At 38.6% G+C, this 19096-nt stretch overlaps 6 protein-coding genes across 24 annotated transcripts in view; 3 read left to right on the top strand and 3 right to left on the bottom strand.

Moving 5' to 3' along the window:
* The window catches only part of LOC129792231 (calcium-binding protein E63-1), a 28252-nt gene extending 22389 nt beyond the window's left edge, over positions 1 to 5863 (top strand). For all 7 annotated transcript variants that reach the window (XM_055831084.1, XM_055831085.1, XM_055831089.1 and 4 more), the window contains 3 exons: positions 4196 to 4349; positions 4524 to 4672; positions 4747 to 5863. In XM_055831084.1, the coding sequence (XP_055687059.1) occupies positions 4196 to 4349; positions 4524 to 4672; positions 4747 to 4769 (326 nt within the window). In that variant the 3' untranslated portion in view covers positions 4770 to 5863. The remainder of the gene's footprint in view (positions 1 to 4195; positions 4350 to 4523; positions 4673 to 4746) is intronic.
* On the bottom strand, positions 5540 to 8132 carry LOC129792230 (mitochondrial DNA helicase). The gene is made up of 2 exons (XM_055831083.1): positions 7531 to 8132; positions 5540 to 7469 (listed from the first exon to the last, which is right to left on the bottom strand). The coding sequence occupies exons 1-2, from the start codon at positions 7832 to 7834 to the stop codon at positions 5845 to 5847; spliced, it is 1929 nt and encodes a 642-aa protein (XP_055687058.1). The 5' UTR covers positions 7835 to 8132; the 3' UTR covers positions 5540 to 5844.
* A 79-nt stretch (positions 8133 to 8211) lies between these two features.
* Positions 8212 to 9394, bottom strand: LOC129792229 (proteasome subunit beta type-5). Its single transcript, XM_055831082.1, has 4 exons — positions 9172 to 9394; positions 8908 to 9106; positions 8649 to 8842; positions 8212 to 8576 (listed from the first exon to the last, which is right to left on the bottom strand). Exons 1-4 carry the CDS (start codon positions 9304 to 9306, stop codon positions 8268 to 8270), a joined length of 837 nt encoding a protein of 278 aa, XP_055687057.1. The 5' UTR covers positions 9307 to 9394; the 3' UTR covers positions 8212 to 8267.
* An 81-nt stretch (positions 9395 to 9475) lies between these two features.
* On the top strand, positions 9476 to 10429 carry LOC129792228 (mitochondrial import receptor subunit TOM22 homolog). Its single transcript, XM_055831081.1, has 3 exons — positions 9476 to 9708; positions 9822 to 9878; positions 9952 to 10429. Exons 1-3 carry the CDS (start codon positions 9619 to 9621, stop codon positions 10267 to 10269), a joined length of 465 nt encoding a protein of 154 aa, XP_055687056.1. The 5' UTR covers positions 9476 to 9618; the 3' UTR covers positions 10270 to 10429.
* Positions 10417 to 13122, bottom strand: LOC129792226 (uncharacterized). 11 transcript variants are annotated; one of them, XM_055831074.1, is made up of 6 exons: positions 12969 to 13064; positions 12787 to 12900; positions 12474 to 12725; positions 11115 to 12410; positions 10930 to 11042; positions 10417 to 10662 (listed from the first exon to the last, which is right to left on the bottom strand). In XM_055831074.1, exons 1-6 carry the CDS (start codon positions 12975 to 12977, stop codon positions 10644 to 10646), a joined length of 1803 nt encoding a protein of 600 aa, XP_055687049.1. In that variant the 5' UTR covers positions 12978 to 13064; the 3' UTR covers positions 10417 to 10643. The 11 variants fall into 11 exon arrangements, with proteins under 11 accessions (XP_055687049.1, XP_055687050.1, XP_055687046.1 ...); XM_055831075.1 differs by lacking the exon at positions 10930 to 11042 and having other exon boundaries at positions 12969 to 13122; XM_055831071.1 differs by having other exon boundaries at positions 11115 to 12725; positions 12969 to 13097.
* Positions 13123 to 13165: 43 nt separating this feature from the next.
* Positions 13166 to 19096, top strand: part of LOC129792225 (supervillin) — an 80395-nt gene continuing 74464 nt past the window's right edge. Inside the window, exons 1-2 of one of the 3 annotated variants that reach the window (XM_055831060.1) lie at positions 13393 to 13898; positions 13957 to 14035. In XM_055831060.1, the coding sequence (XP_055687035.1) occupies positions 13964 to 14035 (72 nt within the window). In that variant the 5' untranslated portion in view covers positions 13393 to 13898; positions 13957 to 13963. Of the gene's footprint in view, positions 13287 to 13392; positions 13899 to 13948; positions 14036 to 19096 lie in introns of those variants that run through there. The other 2 variants (XM_055831063.1, XM_055831062.1) reach the window with 2 other exon arrangements.

The following is a 19096-nucleotide window of genomic DNA, read 5'->3' as shown; positions in this document are numbered from 1 at the left end:
TGTTTAGGGTATCTAATGTAGTTTTGTAGGCGGCAGAAGCATAGACCTCGCTTCCATAAAACATTTTAGCTAGAATCATAGACTCATGTATCGCAAGAAGAGAATCTCTGTGCGAACCCCAAGTAAACCCAGACAAGCATCTAATGACATTGAGGCGAATTAAGCAAGATTTTCTTGTTTCTTTTACATGATAATCGAATTTAAGCTTTGAGTCCAACCAAATGCCCAAGTATTTGTACATTTCTACATATTCCAAAATTTTCCCATTGAGGCAAAAATTTCCCAGTTTCCCACAGAGACGCACACATTCTCTTTTATTACAAAAATGAAGAACTTTTGTTTTATTGGTAGAAAATCTAAATCCATTTTTAGAAGCCCATTTATCTACTTTATTTATGCAACTTTGAAGTTCAATATAGCTGGTAGAATTATCTAAAGTATCATTATAAATTACTATATCATCTGCATATACCAAAATTTTACAAGGATCATGAGGAAGAAAATGTGAAAAAATACCATTTATTGCAATCAGAAACAATGTTACGGAGAGAACTCCGCCTTGAGGCACCCCGTTCTCCATAAATTCTTCATTAGAGAGAAAATTATTAATTCTAACTTTAATGCTGCGTTTACTAAGGTAAAACTTTATAAAAGATAGCACATGATCATTGACTCCCCAGTCAGTGAGTTGTTTTATGATGACAACATCCCAAACCCTGTCATATGCCTTTTCTAGATCGAAAAATACTGCTGTTGTATGAGATCCTCTACTAAAGGATTCTAATATGTCCCCACACAATTGAACTAATGCATTACTGGTGCATCTTCCCGGTCTGAATCCCACTTGATTGTCATTTAGGAATTTTCCCCTTTCTAGGTGCCAATTAAGACGAAAGTTTATCATACGTTCAAAGATTTTCAAGTCACAATTGCTCAAGGCAATTGGTCTATAGTCAATACTATCGCTACTTTTCGGAATGGGAATTAGAATAGAAGACTTCCAATCTGTTGGATATTCTTCTGTAGTCCAAATTCTATTATATAATGCAAGTAGATGGTTCAATGAACGTGGGGGCAAATTTTTAAGCATACTATAAGTGATAAAGTTTGGTCCACAAGATTTACCGGAACTCTTTCTTAGTGCTACTTTTAGTTCTGTCAAGGAAAATTCTGAGTTTAGATATGATGGTACTATTGGTATATCATTATTGGGCAAACTATCTGTTATATTTTGCTTAGCAACTAATTCTACAGGTGTAAGAGATGAATAAGCAGAAACACTAGAAAACTTCTTCGCTAGCAAATCGCACATTTCTTGTGGGTCTGTAGATGATCCAAAAGAACAATCTACTTTCTTTATGCCTGAATAATTGCACCCTCTAATCGCTTTAATTTTATCCCACATTTCTTTGGACGTAGTATTCATTGTAATATTTTGTGTAAAAATGCGCCATGATTCAACTTTTGCTTCATTAATTTTTTCTTTAGTTAAAGTAAGTAAAGTGATGTAATTATTTTTATTCTCGGGTGAAGGATGTTTTTTAAATTTTTTCAATGCCGTTTTCCTTTGTTTAATAAGTAACTTAATTTCGTCGCTCCACCAAGGAACCTTTCTCTTACCACCACTTGGACTACTAGTTGGGATTGATTCTTTGGCAGAATTAAAAATCAATTCCATAAATACTTTATAATCTTCTGAAACTGAAGAAGACAAAGTAAATTCATTATTATTTATTAGATTAGTATAAAGAGTCCAATCAGCTGCAGATTCAATCCATTTTTCACATTTTAAGGTACTACTAGTGATTGAAGATTCTAAATCAAAGAGAAAGATGGGATAATGATCACTACCGTGTAGATCATCAGCCACTTCCCATAAAAATCTAGGTCCAAGTTGAGGTACCGTCAAGGTTAGATCAACGGCATTAAAGGTCCCATGAGCCAGCGACAAGTTAGTTTTAGTTCCATTATTCAAAATTATAAAGTTATTTTCAAGTAGGCATTTTTCTATCATACTTCCCCGATAGTTTGTTTTATTACTACCCCATTGTGGATTGCTAGCGTTGAAGTCGCCCATGAGAATAAAAGGTTGTGGTATTTCATTTAAAAAATTTTCAAATTGATTTTGAGTAATAAATTCATCTGGCTTAATATAGAGAGAAACTAGTGTTACAGGAAAATGCCAGTGAATTTTCACAGCAATTGCTTCTAGATTGGTATTCAAAGGAATAAACTCAGATTTCCAACCATTTTGAACAAATATCGAGACTCCTCCACTCATAGTAGGATTATCAGATTCATTTAAATGAAAAGCCTCATACCCTCTAAGTGAGGGTTTATTGATTTCTACTGGATTAATTTTTAGATGTGTTTCCTGAAGGCAGAGAGCCACAGGACTATAGGTAGAAATTAGAAGATCTATTTCAGGCTTTCGCGGCCAAAAACCGCGGCAATTCCATTGAATGAAAGAGGGAGACAGGATATTGGTTGGGTAATTAGAGTTTTTGTTTATTCTTTGGGATGTATTAATCATATCAGTGACTTTAAAATCATTGCTCCATCTCTGAAGACAGAGCAGGTGACATTGGAATTTCCGTGTCTGAATCTAAGAAGTCGTCGGGTGAGTTATAATCGGGGGATGGGGAGAAAGGTGGGGAATCGGGATCAGGGGGGTCATTGGAATGGGGGAGGGGTGTGGATAGGGGGGGATGAAGAGAAGGTGGTGAGGGTGAATTGAAATCAAAACGATTTTGCAATTCATTGTAAAGAGAATGAGTGTTTCGTAGTTGTGAATTTATGTTTTGGTTAAGTTGCGTTGCGAGTGAATTTGTGGCAGAATTTGTGTTAGAAATTTGTGAGTTTGTGCTGTAAGTTGTGGGGGTGAGAGTTGTCATTTTTGCATTTTTAGAGTTATTTGTTACTTGTTTGTTAATTTCGATGCTGTTCATCACGCGTTTGAAAGATTTGTTAGTGACTTTTGGAATATTCTGAGTTGGAGGCTTAACATTTTGAGATTTAAATTTTGAGACTGCACCTTTAGATACCCGAATTATGTGCTGATTGTCCTCTTGGGATTTGATGATTTGTGCCAATGTTGTCTGTGAAGAACTTGGTTGGGCAAATGGTGTTGAAGATTGTGGTGTTGTGGATCCTTTCCTCTTTCTGAATTCTTCCCTCGCCAAGTTGTAGGGAATCCTCATCGTCACACGAATGGCGTTAATTTCCTTCTCCTCAATATACCTTGGGCACACCTTGCTGAAGCTTGGGTGACTAGCTTTGCAGTTTACGCAGCGGGGTTGAGATTGATTTGGGCAAGGTCCTTCAGCATGTGATGGTTGCCGTCTGCACAAGCACGTCTCCGCTATTCAACCTCGTGTATGTCTTAAAATCTTGCGCACTTATCTTTTCCAAGCTCTCTTGGACATCAAAGACGTCCATTTCCTTTACAGTAGCCCCACTGAGCACAAAATACTTCTCGGAGTCAGATGGGTGAGTGAAATAAGAGTGTTTGAGTGCTTTGTAACTCTTCTTCTGAGAATCAGTAACGGTAGGCATTTCCCCACGATGCAGCGTATTGTAGAGATTAAATGTATCAGGGGGGCCGGGGCCCCCCGATTTTTCACTCATTTTCGAGAAAAACTCACTCACTCAGAACTTTCCAATAATCAAGAATAGAATTCACGTAGAGAAAATCAAAGATCAAAAGAGATCAAATATAAAAAAGTAAACCTTTTATGGATTAAGGAACTAAACCAATACAAATATCGCTCTGTGCACTCGAAACAGGTCTATCTTGCTTGAGAGTTAACACAGGACTGATAAAATTTGTTAAATAAAACTTTTAATCGGACCATTTTTTTATAGGATATTTTCTTTATTTTTAAGTAAAAATTTAGAATGATAAAAACTCTTTAAGAAAAATCTATAAATTAAGTAGATTTACCAACTCTGCGGAACATTCCTTTGACCTCTGAGGATATAAAGAGTGAAAATATTTTGACGATGATGAAAAGGCATAACAAGACAAGGGTTGTTCTGTTTTTTCTTTGTCCACGAGGCACACTACCCACTGCCCCATCTCCAATTTCCCTCCCCAAATAGAGAGACAAAACAGACAGCAACGTGAATTTCAATATCAATCTCACATAAGCTGAACTTTTTTTTCATCCTTTTCTTTGTACTTTCTTGCCACCAGGAAATGGATTAATAGATGAGGCGGAATTTCTTCAGTGGATCGCCCGGATTCAGGCCATTAAGGATGAATCGGCGTCAAGTAGCAGTAGTACCGGCAGTACACAGCAGCTTAGTGAGGAGGATGATATTACGCAGGACTTAATTGCTGCTTTTAGGTAAATTTATTCTTCTATCTCACTTTCACAGCAATTTTCGTGAGATTTTAGTCATAATTAGCATTGTTGCCTAATAAATAGTTCATCAAAAATAGTTAGAAAAGTGTCCCTAGCGATAGATGGCGCTAATAAATTCTTAATAGCAATATAAAATAAAGAAAAATATTATTTCAGAGTCTTTGATCGCGATGGGAATGGCTACATTACGCGAGATGAGCTCCAGACAGCCATGGATATGATTGGGGAGAATGTAACAGAGTCCCAATTAACAGAAATGCTGGCTCTAGCAGATCTCGATAAAGATGGTCGAATCAACTATGAAGGTAACATGAAATGCATCCAAATACAAAAAAAAAACTTTTACTAAAAAACTCTTTTTTCCTATTCTTCTACGTAGAATTTATTAGGCTACTCCTGTAGATGGAAACCATACGTGTGAGTTTCTCAGCTTGCAGAGCACAAAACCAAAGATCTGAAGCAGAGTCAGAGTTCAAAGGCTGTTTTTACTTGTTAAAGAACAAATGAAAAAAAAATCTTTAGTAGTGAAAAAATACGTGATTTTAAGGATTCTTTATAAATCAAAAAAAAAAAACCTATATAATATTTATTTCTATCATTAGGAATATTAAGTGAGTACTGTTTAATATTAAGGATTGAGTTCACCATAATACTACCTTTCTTCAACAAAAAAAAATGGTAAAAAGTAATTAATTTCCATTGCTCCCGAAGAAGAAGGTTGCAGCAATACGAAAAAAAAGAATTATTTTAAGAATATTTTCTTTCGGGGAGGTAAGAGTGCGGGTGGGATGTCAAATGGAATTTGTGGCCTTTTATCTGCAAGAGTTGAATGCTCCGGAGGATTTAGTGCGCAGGATTAGTTGACTTTTTTCATACGTTTGAGAAATCTATAGTGTTAACAGCGCTGAGGGGTGTGTTCAGAGAGCACAAAGAGGTGGAATAAATTGGAGAAATTTGTAGTGTTTTGTATAAATTTTAAGTTATTCTCAAGATGATTACCACCGATTTGAGGGCGCTAATGCTTCCAGGAGTTTCTCAAAGCGCCGATAAATGCTAAAAATTGATCTTCCTACTTTTATTTTCATAATAATTTTACTGCAAACTTGAATTAAACAAATTAATCTCATTGCGCTAGAATCTCATAGAATCCATTTTATTGAAAATTATTAAAAAAAAAAAGAAATTTGAATGATTTTTGTTGACAAAAAGAAATTTTTCTTTCATCGCCCTTTCTCATTGCAAAGAGAGTGCTGCCCTCTGTTACACAAACTTCTTAAAGTGAATACCTTACTATATTCTTCAAAGCACAATGATAAAACGTTCCGTATATGTAGCCCCTCTTTCATCACCCCCTCAGAGCGCAAAATGTGTTAAATATTTTATTAAAATTAAAATGGCAAAATAAATTAAAATTGCAAAAAGCTAAGAGTTTGTTGTAAATATATATATTTAATATAATAAAATGCGAGAGAAATATTTAATCTCTTACCGCTTCACCTGAGTCTTTTTCTTCAGCTATTTTCTTCTTCTTCTGAGCATAGCTGAGGGCTTCCTTGTCAAAGTCCAGAGGCATTACCCCTAGATCACCACTGTAGCGATTTTTGGCAACTTGAAGGTATTTCTTCCCACGAATTGAGGTGAGTCGTTTATCCTGGATTATGAGGACATTGTCGGCTTCCTGACTTGCTTTAGCACTACCAAAAATGCTGCTTGTTGTGAGATCTTCAGCATCACGCTCCTTTCGTGGATGTATAACGAGGGTAACGTGACTATTCTTGCGCGTAGCAAAAGTCCTGAAGGCCGCAATGATGGCATCCTGTCGCCAGAAGCGATCCACATGACGTGCATCCTCCGATGTTCCCATCATAAATTGAACATTGTCAATGATTACGTGCTGAATGTCGTGCACATACTGTGCATGCTCAATTGCCTCCATAACAATCCGGATTGACTGCTGCCCGTGGAAGGTCATAAAGTACATGGGTAGCTTCTCAAATTTATCCGCCCACGCATCAAAAGCTCCGAGATTCTCATCCAAGCGCTGCCCAGCTAATTGCCGCAGAAGCGTGGAAGCTAGGCGTGTGTTGCGAATCTCAAAGGAACCCCAGAGCGTGGTGACACCCTGCAGGGCTAAGTCCAGTGAGTACTCGGACATGAAGGTTGTCTTCCCACACCCAGTGGGCCCCGTAAGGACAGTCAGTTCCCCCTTCCGGTGCCCCTTGAGGAGTTTATTGAGTGTTGGGTAGCGCTTCCACTTGACCCCTTGAACTTTATCAATATTCTGCAAGTCACTCAGTACATCCTGCCGTAGGGCGCTGAATGTGGTGATAGCACGATGGAGGACAGGTTCAGCTTTCTGGAGGATTCCCTTGAGATCCAAACCTCTGCAGTGGGCACGAAAAGGCGTCGGATGGGCCTCAGTAGGCCTCACAAAGAGGCAACGTTTCTCCTCGAGCTTCTTCGCGAAATGTCGTGCTGTATCCCATCCAGCGGAATCATGATTAAACCACAGCGTCAGCTTCTGGAACCGCTCCATCCCCGGAAGGCATTGCTGTGGCAGTGATTTCAATCCATGTGGCAGACAAATGACAACAGAATTAATCTTGGACACGGCCAGCGTTAGGAAATCCAAGATATTTAATACAATGATGGCACTTTGTTCTTTTTGTTCCTTTTTGGTCATTAGAGTGGGTTTGTGAATTAAAATTCCCGAACAATTTGTATCCGGAAGGGTTCTTTCGTTGTGATGTTCCGTGTGGAATATTTTGTAGCCAACAATGGCATCTGTGATGTCCCGAAGGGGAAGGAAGAATTGTGAAAAATCGTTGGAAAAGAATGTTCCATGGCTGAGAAGAATATTCCCCGTTTCTTCGGGGAGTCCAATTTCTTCAATTACCTCCTTCAGACGCAATGGATCTACACTGGAGGAGCTCACAAGTCCATCGGGGAGCTCTATTTCAGTCTTTCTACTCTTGGATGTGAGAAAAACTTCACGAAGTCGCGAGATTTCTTTGCTGTTCCGCGCTATTTTGGCATTCAGGAAGAATTTCTCAATAGTTGACCACGTGCCCAAGTGCTGACAAGCTGCACAGGTGAAGTTTCCTACAAAAATAAATAGAAAATCCTGAGAAACTTCTCGCAGATCTCTTCAAGAACTTCCTACCAGTTATTTTATTGATGTAAATTGTTTCCTTGGGCTCCCCATCGTTGGAGCAAACAGGACACTGTGTCCTTATGCAGCTAAATCCATCCTCCAGTTCAAATCCACTATTCTTGATCACTCTCTTTATGTTGGGAACTGAGACTGTTGTGGTCAGGAGACTCCCAGATTCTGCAGCTGAAGAGCAAAAGGCTTCAGCAGAAATGCATGGATTTGTCCGATTTATCACTGTTTGACTTATTTTTTGATTAGCAAAAATAATAGATTGTCTTTTTGTGAGAACATTCATGCAAAATGATTTAAGCATTATTTACAAATTTTTATGCAAAATTGCATAAAAAAATATTCAAAAATGCAAACACTTTTGGGGAGAATTATAAACAAAGACATAACCTAACAATCACGTGCTTTTATGCTTAATTTTTGCCTTATTTTGATATAATTGTTTTTATTTCACTTTTAGGTAATGGAGTTTTTATATTTCTTTACTTTTAATACGGAAAAAGCAAATAAAAGAGGTAGGAAAGTAGGAAAAACTGAAGAAAACAGAGAGCAAAATTGCGCCCTTTGTTCTTTATTTTGTGTAACATAACCTCACAAACAATAATTAATTGGGAAACCCATTCATAGAGGGCTGAGGAATTTTCTCTAAGAAACTCCCGGAAAGACTTAAAGTCCCAAAAATAATCTTCAGAATGAATTTATTTTAGTATAGAAAATGCACATCTTTGCAAAATAACCTATGGGCCAAACTGCTGGAGCTTCTCTTCCTGGTATTTGTAGTGGAGATCCATGCAATCCTCATCACTGATGTGAATGAAGCCATTCTTGGTCATGTGGTACACCCGGATGATGCCTCCTGAGTAAGCATCCCTGTGGGTGGCATGATAGATTGCCCTACGTGCCAATTCGTATGCCTCATTCTCCTTTAAGTCCCATCTGTAACCAGAATCCAGGACACCGTAAGCAAAGACAGATCCACTGCCCACGGAGAAGACTTTCCCAGGTGTTCTACTGCCTTCTGAATCAATGTAGTACAGCCCAGGACCCTGACAAGAGGAAGAACATTGAAGAAAATGCATCAAAATCCCCATCAGGGAGTAAATCTTGAAGAATCTTACTCGTTTATCGTATCCAGCCAACATCATCCCCATGCTGAGTCCCATTCCCTTGTAATTAAAGATGATATTTGCCATGATCTTGCTAGCTGCCGCCACAGAGATGCGCTCTCTGTTGCGTAGCTCATGGAGACGACATTCCTTGGCCAGAACTCTGTCCCAATAGACACAATCTGCTGCTCCACCAGCCAGTGTTCCTGAAATTCAAAGAAAAACAATAATTTCCCTTAAATAAATCAAAGAGAATAAATCTTTCACTCACCAAGAAGATAGTCATTGATCTCAACAATCTTCTTCATATTCTGAGAACCGATAAATTGTCCTCCGGTTGCTCGGGAGTCCACAGCCAGGATGACACCGTGCTCAAAGCGGAATCCCAGCGTTGTGGTTCCATGGTCAAAGTCAATTTTGATCCCTGTAGATGCCCCATAGTCCTGAAGCTTGGACAAATTCTCAGCCGGCTGCAGGAAGAGAAGGAATTGTTTGGAAATTGCACCATCATCCGGGACGGCATAACCTCACTTACATTCTCATACGGTGGTACAGCCAATGCCAGAGGATTTTCCCAGTTTTCACACAACTTCTCCGTGCCACGGAACTTCAGCACAGATGGTGCATCGAAAGAAGACAGTGAAAGTCCACAAACATCAGCTAAAGCCATTTTATTTCACTTCTTTGACACAGAAAATGGATTTCCACAGAAAACTCGAAAGATGATTTTGATGTTTTGTTGTTCTTTGATTATGCCGAAAACAACCGCTGCTAGTAATGGCGCTGTTGTTTGAGAAAAAGTGAGACGAGATACATTCTCATTACTATCTCTTTCACACCTTTTTGTCAAATCTTTAATGTGGGAAAACTTCAGCGTGGTAAAAACGTCAGGGTGTTGGAGGAGATAAGAGAAAAAACAGGATAAATGTGTAAAAATTGGTGAAAAGCGCTGCAAAAACATTTCCTCATATTTTGTTATTTGATGGATTCAGAAGCGGACACTGTGTTTGTGGACAAGGACAGCGGAATTGCATCAATGAGTGGCAGCAAGGACGACACGCCGGAACGTTCCGTGAGTTCTCCAATCCATCCCCCACAAATCAATATTTTCTCACCACATTTTACGCAATTCCTCCGCATTCGTCGCTCTATTAATAATTCTGATCACATTCCTATCTCTTCTAGGCCTCAAATGCCTTAGCCGGAGGCGATGGGGATGGTTCTGGAGACAGCTATGACGACGTAAGTTGTAACCTCACTTTCTTCGTAACGTTCCGGATTGAATTTCTCAAAATTTTTCTTGTTTGCTTTTCAGGAGCCAGATGAGAGCTTTGGAGAGCGCCTCTGGGGTCTTACAGAAATGTTCCCAGATCCAGTACGTAATGTCTGTGCAACAGTGACGGATTTATCAACACGTAGCGTGAAGTCCATGTTCAAGATCACCTGCAGTGCATCGTGGATCTTCTTCACGAGCTCCATTCTCCTCTTTGCACCAGTCTTCATCGAAGTGGAACGTGCTCAGCTGCAAGAGGCGCAGCGTAATCAGCAGAAGCAAGCCCTTCTGGGTCCCAGTTCCGCATTAGCAGCCACTCCGGGTGGTGGGATGCCCTCCTTGCCGCCAATGAGCCGATAATCCCCATCGGCACACTTCCCCTGCTCCCTGATCAACACTCCTCTCTTCTAGCTGCCTCATTCTAAGGGGAAAAATTCATAGTCGACTCTTTGATGCGCTGTCGAGGAATGTCTAAATTACAGAAATGATAAAAAAAAACGGTTAGCATTTAGCAACAAAAGTATTTTATTTTCCGCCTTCAATGGGGTTTCCGGGAGATTCTTTCCCTTTTAATACAAAAATTTGTACATTGGAAGTGTTTAAGAGAGATTTGAATCCATTTGTGATCTCCTTTCAGCGATTTCGCTTCTTCTTTGAGGCCTTCGGTGGCTCCTCTTCGTAATCAAAATCGTTTTTGGAGACTCTCTTTACCTGCCTCTTTGAACGTCTCAATTTTATCGGTTCGTCTGATTCCTACGGAAGCACAGAAACTTTAGAATTCAGCTAAAAAAATTCGCACAAAAACACTTTTTGAGTCACAGAGAGGGAAGAAAAATAAAAGAATGGTTATTAACAAAGCAGGCCATGAAGAATTTTGTCCCACCGCTGGCACCAATTGCAGCACTCCAATTTAAAACAAAAAAAATGAAACAAGCAAACGTGATGGAATTCAGAGGATTTGTGCAGGATTCAGGAATAAAATGGTGATGGTGTGGATTTAACACATAGTTACAGGAATACTTCTTCCATGCACACTCAGCTAATTCCCGGACTTGCTGAGCTTCCTCTTCTGGGGCATCTGGGAAGGAAAACTGCTGTGTCAGGTAAAACGATAGATCTCCAGCCAGGAGGTTCTTTTTTCACGGAAAGAAATAGATTTTGAAGAGAAATTCAGGAAAATATTCCTTTTTTCATCCAAAACTTACCGGACTTTTTGGTGGATCATCCTTTTCTGGTTCTACCGTAAATTTAACAGTCTTTGCGCGTTTCTTTCGTGGCTTTGTAATCATTGCAACATCCTGAGATTCAAAGACATCTGGTGAATTGAGAATTGTTATATCCCTCAATCTTGCCCTGGTTGCAGCTGAGAGAGTCTTCTGGGGAGTTTTTTCCTTCATATTTTGCGATGTTTCCCCGAAAGCTTCACCGAAATCGTCTTCAGAATCCGATTCGGGGAAAAGAAGTGGTGCAGATGCTTTCCTCTTCAGCTCCTTTGGTTTATTCTTCAGGAAGCACGCGATTGATGTCTTTGTGGGGAGCTTTATGGCACACGGAGGTGTTGATAAGTCTGACAGTTCATCTGTGCTGGAGAAATCGCTGAATATCGAGCCCTCAATGGGATTTTCATTGAGCTGCGTTGCCGCCTGGTAGGCAACATCGAGGGAAGAATTCTTCGGGAATGTCAGCAACTTTGCTTCTTGGATACCTTTGGGAACTTCCACTGGTTCCTGTGGCTGTGTCTCAACGTAGTAGGCGGGATTTATACGAGGGACCTTCACAAATGGTAGCTTTGGTACCAAAAATGAATGTTCTTCAGCTGCTGGTGGATCATTGGGCTGTGTTTCCACGTCGTAGATGGAATTCACGCGGGGAATGCTCACAAATGGCTGCATTGGAGCCTGCTGTGGGCAAGGGGGCTCCTTAATGGGCGTTGATGTTTGTTCCACCTTCACTTCAATGGCTGTTATGAGTTCTTCCTCGCAATCCGTATCATCCCCATCATCGTTGGGAATGATTAATTGCTGAGAAACTTCATGACTTCGTGATTTGTTCATCACCTCACTTTCCAGAGGACTTTCCGGTGACACATCCTTCAGCTTCTTCTCAGTCATTCGCTCTGTAGATGACCATTCAGCCATCCCCAAGAGATCCTGAGAATCACAAATCGCTGCTTCAACTTTTCTCCCCAATGGGATGAAAGGTTCCGTTGGGTAATCCCAGTCATCGTCCTCAATGAAATTCCCCAAAGAATTCCCAGGAGATCTCTGTGATTTTGTGATTTGCGTCTCCGGAAGGTCAATGTGCTCCTGCACACTCTTCTGCCCCTCCGAGACATCCTGCGTTTCCGGAATGCACTGCATCTGCTTCTCTGACATCTCAATTGCCATACTAATGTCCCTCTCCAAGGTATCCAGATCAGTATCACAGAGAGATGTGCCAGGATGTTGAGTTTCCGGCAGTGTTACGTCTTCAATGGCGCTCTCCGGCTCAGTTTCTTCATCCTGTGTATCGGGAACAATGACATCGTATGTACGTCTTGGAGGAAATTGCACAATTTGACTTACAGGGATCACGTCGGATTGATCGTAATCATTTCCGGAATGCTGCACATCTGTGGAATCTCTTCCGATTTCCGTGAGGAACGTCGCGGTTTCTGTACCGAATAAAATCGTCTGTCCGTGCTGAAGATCTCTCCACTCCAACGTAGGCAATGGAGTTTTATCTATCACTGTTCCACCCCTGGACAGGAGATCCATGACTTCGCTGACATTCTTAATGGGATCAAATCGCACCACAGCGTGCTTCCCATCAATTGTCTGCAAAGATAGTGAAGTTTTAGCAGGAAAAATTGTTGAAAATATTATTTCTTCGTATTACCGCGTCATTGAGAACAATGGAATGTTCAGAGGAAGCTTCCTGGGAACCGATGATGTTGAATCCCGGGGCCAGCTTGAAAATCTTATCGCGAACCTTCAGGCGCGGCATGTAAAACTTTCCAAAGAAAACATTACTTCCACATTTATGTTACAAATCTATGATGGAAAACATGAAAAACTTACCATAATCATAATTTACAAAACAGAGAAAATTGTAAAAGAAAATCCAAGAACTTCTCTGTAAAAAACAAAAAAAAATTGTAGCGGCAAAAATTTTCGAATCAAAACGTCAAATGGATCGTCGGTTGAATCAGCTGATTTTGCAAAACACTCAATGTTGACGGATTTTCCATCTCATTCACACACTGTGAAACTAAAAAGTGTTGTTGTCGTTTTTATCGATGGGATTTTCCGTAATTTTCTCCTTTTAAAATGTGAAAATAAAACATTGGTGTTGTGTATTGAGTTTGTGTGATCGCATTGGTGTGGGATTCGCACGAGGTAAGTGACAAATTAGCCCTCATGGGGCCCCTTTGTTTTGTGCGAGACAACACTTTCGAAGAATGAGGTTATGTTGCTCCACCACCAAGAGAGATGCAAAAGAGCTTTTCCCAGAAATAAAATCAATTCTTGAGACGCCTGTGGAGCAGGTATCAGGAAGTGCAAATGGGGGCCAGAGATGGATGATTGTGTGCATGACAACATAGCATGAGCTATATAGCATGAGAAATCCTCCCCATACGACGAAAAGGAACTTCCTCACAAAGGGAGTGAGCCCCTCTTCTTGGAAAATGTCTGTGATTCCTATCTCACGGCTGCCCTTTGCACTTTCCACTGCTGCTGGGGGCTTTCCCCCCACACCTATTCCGAGGTCATTTGTATATGTACGTGTTTTGTATTGTGCGGCCACCTTGCCCCACATTCGTCCCTCACGTGTGCAACCTCCCCGTGTTATCATCATCAATCACGGGGAGTTGCAAACTGCATTCGTTTTCCCCGCATCATTTGGGCAAGAAAGCCAGCACCGCGCAGAAAATACCTCGCGTCGCGCAAAGAGAATGATGTCAGGTGAATAATGAAATATTATCAGAAAGGAATACCATGGTGGTAACGGTAAGGCCAATGATTCAGTGAGTATTTTCACATTAACTCCGTAATTGGCTTCTTTCAGCTGCCAGATGGATTTGCTGGCTTGTTGCTGCAAAACAAAATGCAATGCCAATTTGCCATGGAAAAGTCGCGAAAAAAAGGTAACAAACCTCTATCAATACTTTGGGAGACATCTCGCTACTGATTTGCCTCACTAATTGCCCTTCCATCCATGCTGTGTGGGGATATCATTTAAAATGTTGAGGAATTTTCGGGGGAAAAATGCGTTAGAGCTAAAATTCCACGCTGCTGTGCATAGAAATTCTATGGGAATTATTTTAAACATACGCAGGCGCACTCGTGAAATGCTAAAGGAACAAGTACAGTTCCCAGGAGATTTTTAGGAACAGGGTCTTATTTTTCTTAGATGGAAAAATTAACTCTTTAGCAGTCAGGCTATTTAAACTTCCTTTAGAAGGTCTAGAGAAGTCTTTGAATGACGCTGAAAAGACATTGATTTTCCCTGGGACTTTCCTGTAAATGCAGCCCATCTCCAATGCAAATCATTCCATTTATCTCTGCAAATAATTTATTGTAAATTGAAATGTCCGCGAAGAAGAAGAATCTCTGCTTTGCAAAAAGAACTCTAATTGGATGTTCAAATCGGTCAAAGCGTTCTCATTGGCTACGTCATCGTTACATCACAACCTGGTTGAGCTTCACAGTGCAAAGTTAATTTAAACGGAAGGCTTTTTGAAGCTTTTTCTTATAATTTGTTTAAATGTTTCAATGAATCCAAACTCAATAATGGTGTGGGAGGGCACGGTTTACGTCATATATAGCAGTTTCTCAATCAATTTCACACATGACGTTTGGAAGGTTTTATTCCTTCTTCATCAGGCCTACAAGGTATTTTACAATTTACCCCTTTGGTCGTCAACTGTGCCCCTTCTACATCAATATATTTTTTAAATTAATTGAGTGATGTTTCGAAGGGGGAGGCACTGGCCAATCCCTTCTCTGCTTCTTGGTTTTGTTTTCTTTAAAAATATTATTTTGTATTATTCATTGTCCAATTTGTAATTAGCGACAGGAAATAATTAAAAGCCCCTTGGCAGTAAAAAAAAATTAATTGTCCTCATATTCTGTGCAGTTTGTTTACCAATTTATATATTTAATTTTTTACATTATTTAAAATTTTATAATTTATATGAATGAGTTTGAGTGAAATAAACAATTTATCAATTTATCTAAATAAAAAACAATTTCCATTTATTCTTTTATTTTTTAGCTGTGATTCTTTCTTCAAAGAATTTTTAATCGTATGAATCTAATCGTATGCAAGGTAGTGTGTACATTACGTGCTTGCTTTCCATCTGAATCGCTTTTCCAACACAGTCGTTTAGTGTAGAGCTTAGTGTGATCCACATTGGTAGGGAAATTCCGTCTCGAAGGTGAAGAAAATTAAAAGAAAGACAGTAAAGAAAAGGAAGAGAGAGAGAGAGAAAATAAGTGAATTTAGCTTAGATTTGTGGTGTGTTTTGTGATAATTAAATTAAAGAGAGTTGAGAGAAAGAAAGAGGCAAGAAATCAGTGATCGATTGTCGATGGTGACCGAGAGGAGCATTGGTGGAAATTAGTTTAGAGCAACTCTCTATATACTAGAGAGAGAAAAAAAGAAGCTAGAAATTGGATTAAATCTCAACGTTTTTTTTTCTCCTCATTCTTTGTACTTAAATTTTTTTTTCTTGCTCTGAAGTTCAAAGTGATGAAGTGAAAAGTCTTATTGCTGGAACGACGGGAGACCTTCCAAGAGGAATTGCATCTCATTTGGGATTTATTTGGATGCTGTGAGTTGCACACAGAGAGTTGATTATTTTGCATTATGCTCACTTCTCATTTTGCATATTGGTCGCCCAGTTTCGATGACTTTCCATCCATTTTCACCTCCTACTAATTTTAAATAGATGAGTAAATATTCGACATGGCGCGTATGAAGATGGGGGTTTCGGGGGCAACTTTTCACGAGTGATCTTGTCTTCCTCAATTACCCACCATTCACAGACACATCAATTGCTTTTCGCGTGAGGAAATCTCTCAACGATTTTCCATCTGCTGATTTTTTTCTTTCTCTCTTTACTATATTGTGTTCTTCCTCACAAAGTTTATTTTGGGGGTTAAACTTTGCACCAAACACACACAATGGGCTCAAACATCCAAAGGAAAATGTGCGAAAAGTCCGGAAAAAATGGAACTATATATTGTGGTGGTAAATAAGAAAATTTTGAGTAAAATTATTCTTCTTGTGCCGAGTTGATCTGTGTTCGCATTTCACAGATTAAAATTATAAATAAAAATTTGTTGAAAATAGACGAGAAAACGCAGATTCTGTGCTATCCCACAAACACATTCACAGTTTATAAATATTCTGCGTGAAAAGAAGATGAAAAAAAATGGGAAGAAAACATGTGAGAAAAGTCAGGGTGGGGGATGAGGTGGGAAAAGCGAGTACTTTTTGACCCGCTAATTACTTATTAATTTCTCTCTTCGAACCTCCCAAAAGTAGGAATCTTTGTCTTTTTTTGCAATGAATTGCCATGAGATTTTCTCAAAAGAAAACGGCCCAAAGAACTGGATTAACCATTGAAATGATGATTTTCCCAGATGCCATAGAGGAAAACACATATGTTGGGTGGGAGGGAAGAACATATAAGAAAAATTTGGAGAGAAAGAACAACTCACCAATGATGCTTTTTGAATTTAAAGAGAGGGAGAGTGAGAGAAAATCTAAATTAAAATACATGACTACTGAATGTCTGTTTTCTCATTTTCCTCCGTGTGTGCGCTGCTTGAGAGATTCTTTTTATAAATTTTCGCCATTGAAAATTCAAAACTTCTTGGTCAACATCCGGATATTGCTGAAATAATTGTGAATTGCTCACACACAAGTTTCTCATTTCTTTATAAGAATTTCAGTGTGATTTATACTACTAAAAGGGATGAAGGATTAAAATTTTCAGAGGATTTTCGTGATATTTTAACGGAGAAAAGGAGGATTATGAATAGTTGAGGGATATAACAGAAGAATCCCAACAAATGGGTCTCAATTGAGAGTTGATCGTTATTAGAAAAATATAGATAATAGATTAGGATTCTATAAAATCATATATTAAAGAAATTATTGCTTGAATAAAATTCATCTTGGTTTAGCTTCAACTGAATCACGAGTTTACGTTACTGTTTAATATTTGGCATATTTTAGCGAATCGTTCGAATTTTTACGAATATAATCAGACTGTTGATAAATAATCTGAATCTTGACAAAGACTTCGAATCTTCCTAAAGGAGAATCAGAATTTTGACTAATAGTCTGAAACTTATTGAGGAATAATTCGATTCTTCTTAATAAATAACCCGAATCTAGACGAATAATTCTTATCTCGACAAATAATTCGAATCTTAACGAATAATCCGAGTCTCGACGATAGTAATCCTAATCTCGACGAATAATCCGAATCTTAACGAATAGTACAAATCTTGACGAAAAGTACGAATCTTGAAAAATAATCCGAAAGTTTTTGACGAATAATTCGAATCTTTTTAACAATATTCTGGATCTTGACGAATAATTCGAATCTTTACGAATAATTAGAAGATTTTCGTTCAGATAAACACCCCTTGGTAATCACAGTGAGTCTCACTCTATGAGCAGAGTAACATTTGCTGGTTATTTGTTTAGGGCGCTACATGAGGTGCATTTTTTGCACATTAATCTAGTACAGGGTGGCGGAGCGATATAGTCACGAAATTAAATGCTTATAACTTTTTTTTTAATTAAGATATTTTTAAAATTCCACCGCCAAATGATCAGAAATATAATCAAGTTTTATCATGCCAAATTTGGTGGAGCTGACTCCAAATCGGGGGGCGCCTAATCCTAAAACTTTGATTATCCTGTCCTTTAAACATTTAATAAATATGATCATTAATAAATCTAGTTGTGTTTTCAATTAGCCAAAAGGTTCTAAAGGTTAGATTCTCACTCTTTTCTCCTCCAATATCTTTTTTTAAACATTTTTTTATGAAAAGTTCAAGGGAGCGAAGGGAGCATAGAAAGCTAAAAGCAAAGAAGAAATAGATTTAAATGTGTTATGGAATTCTTGAATTTTATCTACAAAACCATGTTTGGTTCTCAACTCTGCTTCCTTTTTCGCTGCATTTTCAACAGGAGAATTATTCATAGTTTGGGGAGGATAAAAAAGCTCCCTCACCACTTACCGTCTTCCAGAAACTATCAACATAAATATATGTATGTACACAATGTTTTAAATGTAGTGTCATAATTTTTTTTCGGCTGGCAGACACGAAATGAATATTTTTCAGGAGGAAACTTCTATATGCCCAAAATCACGCGATATTGGTGGTGGTTACCAAGGAGAGCTCCTAAAAACGCGATTTAGCGCGGTATTTTGTACCTGGCTTTACAAGCTTATTTCGACAGTTTCTTGTGTTTTTAGGTAAAATAGTCCAAAAGCAGCATAATATTTTTAATTTGTTTATACTATCGTTGTATGTAAGGTACGAAGAAAATCGTCTTATATGCACATGGCATGAAAATGCCCATTTTTTTTAAAGCTATATGTACTATTGTTGAATTTTTATGAAGTCACTTAAAGAAGAAGATAGTGGTGTGCTGTTTTGTACCCATGTTTCCGCCACCAGCAATGTTGCTTGTAAAAAATGTTGATCATGTCCGTGGGACAATGAGGAATTTTTTCTTACAAATTTTGAATAAATTATCTTCGTTTTTTTTTACCTTTCTTGGCAAATAGAATTTAATAGTTGTTGCGTTTCATCGCAGAGAGCAGCTCATTGAGCTTTGAATTTAGTTGAATGAAATTTATTGTTGTTTGGTTCCTCAAACTCCTCCCCCGCAAAAAGACAAAATGGAGTGAATAGTATTTGTCATGAAAATGTTTATTCAAATTTATCATTTTGCTCGTTACCCTGGCAAATTTTATGGCAAAACAACCGTACAAAGCTCTAGCGCGATTTTATTTCTCAAAGCAATGACTTTTTTTGCTGTTTAAATTGCAAATCAAATATATATATTTTTATTTGACTTATGACACTTTCTTATCAGAAAAGAAGCACACAGGCAAAGCAAAAGTCATGAGTTGCGATTTATATTTTATTTGGCGAAAAAAAATGATTTAGCAGTT

This window comes from Lutzomyia longipalpis, chromosome 3 (genome assembly GCF_024334085.1).
Source record: "Lutzomyia longipalpis isolate SR_M1_2022 chromosome 3, ASM2433408v1".
In the NCBI taxonomy this organism is placed as follows: Eukaryota; Metazoa; Arthropoda; class Insecta; order Diptera; family Psychodidae; genus Lutzomyia; species Lutzomyia longipalpis.
The sequence above is the reverse complement of the archived record's forward strand: the minus strand, read 5'-3'. Positions and strand labels throughout refer to the sequence as shown.

What these genes read in the sequence shown, in the direction of transcription:
- LOC129792230 (XM_055831083.1), bottom strand. Translation starts at nt 7,834, where the DNA reads ATGCTTAAATCATTTTGCATGAATGTTCTCACAAAAAGACAATCTATT. An exon ending in TTACATCAATAAAATAACTG is followed by an intron (nt 7,470 to 7,530) that starts GTAGGAAGTTCT and finishes TTATTTTTGTAG; the next exon opens with GAAACTTCACCTGTGCAGCT.
- LOC129792229 (XM_055831082.1), bottom strand. Translation starts at nt 9,306, where the DNA reads ATGGCTTTAGCTGATGTTTGTGGACTTTCACTGTCTTCTTTCGATGCA. An exon ending in GATCAATGACTATCTTCTTG is followed by an intron (nt 8,843 to 8,907) that starts GTGAGTGAAAGA and finishes TTTGAATTTCAG; the next exon opens with GAACACTGGCTGGTGGAGCA. An exon ending in TGGCTGGATACGATAAACGA is followed by an intron (nt 8,577 to 8,648) that starts GTAAGATTCTTC and finishes TCCTCTTGTCAG; the next exon opens with GGTCCTGGGCTGTACTACAT.
- LOC129792228 (XM_055831081.1), top strand. Translation starts at nt 9,619, where the DNA reads ATGGATTCAGAAGCGGACACTGTGTTTGTGGACAAGGACAGCGGAATT. An exon ending in ACGACACGCCGGAACGTTCC is followed by an intron (nt 9,709 to 9,821) that starts GTGAGTTCTCCA and finishes TATCTCTTCTAG; the next exon opens with GCCTCAAATGCCTTAGCCGG. An exon ending in CTGGAGACAGCTATGACGAC is followed by an intron (nt 9,879 to 9,951) that starts GTAAGTTGTAAC and finishes TTTGCTTTTCAG; the next exon opens with GAGCCAGATGAGAGCTTTGG.
- LOC129792226 (XM_055831069.1), bottom strand. An exon ending in CCATTGTTCTCAATGACGCG is followed by an intron (nt 12,726 to 12,786) that starts GTAATACGAAGA and finishes CTATCTTTGCAG; the next exon opens with ACAATTGATGGGAAGCACGC. An exon ending in ATGATCCACCAAAAAGTCCG is followed by an intron (nt 11,043 to 11,114) that starts GTAAGTTTTGGA and finishes CCGTGAAAAAAG; the next exon opens with AACCTCCTGGCTGGAGATCT.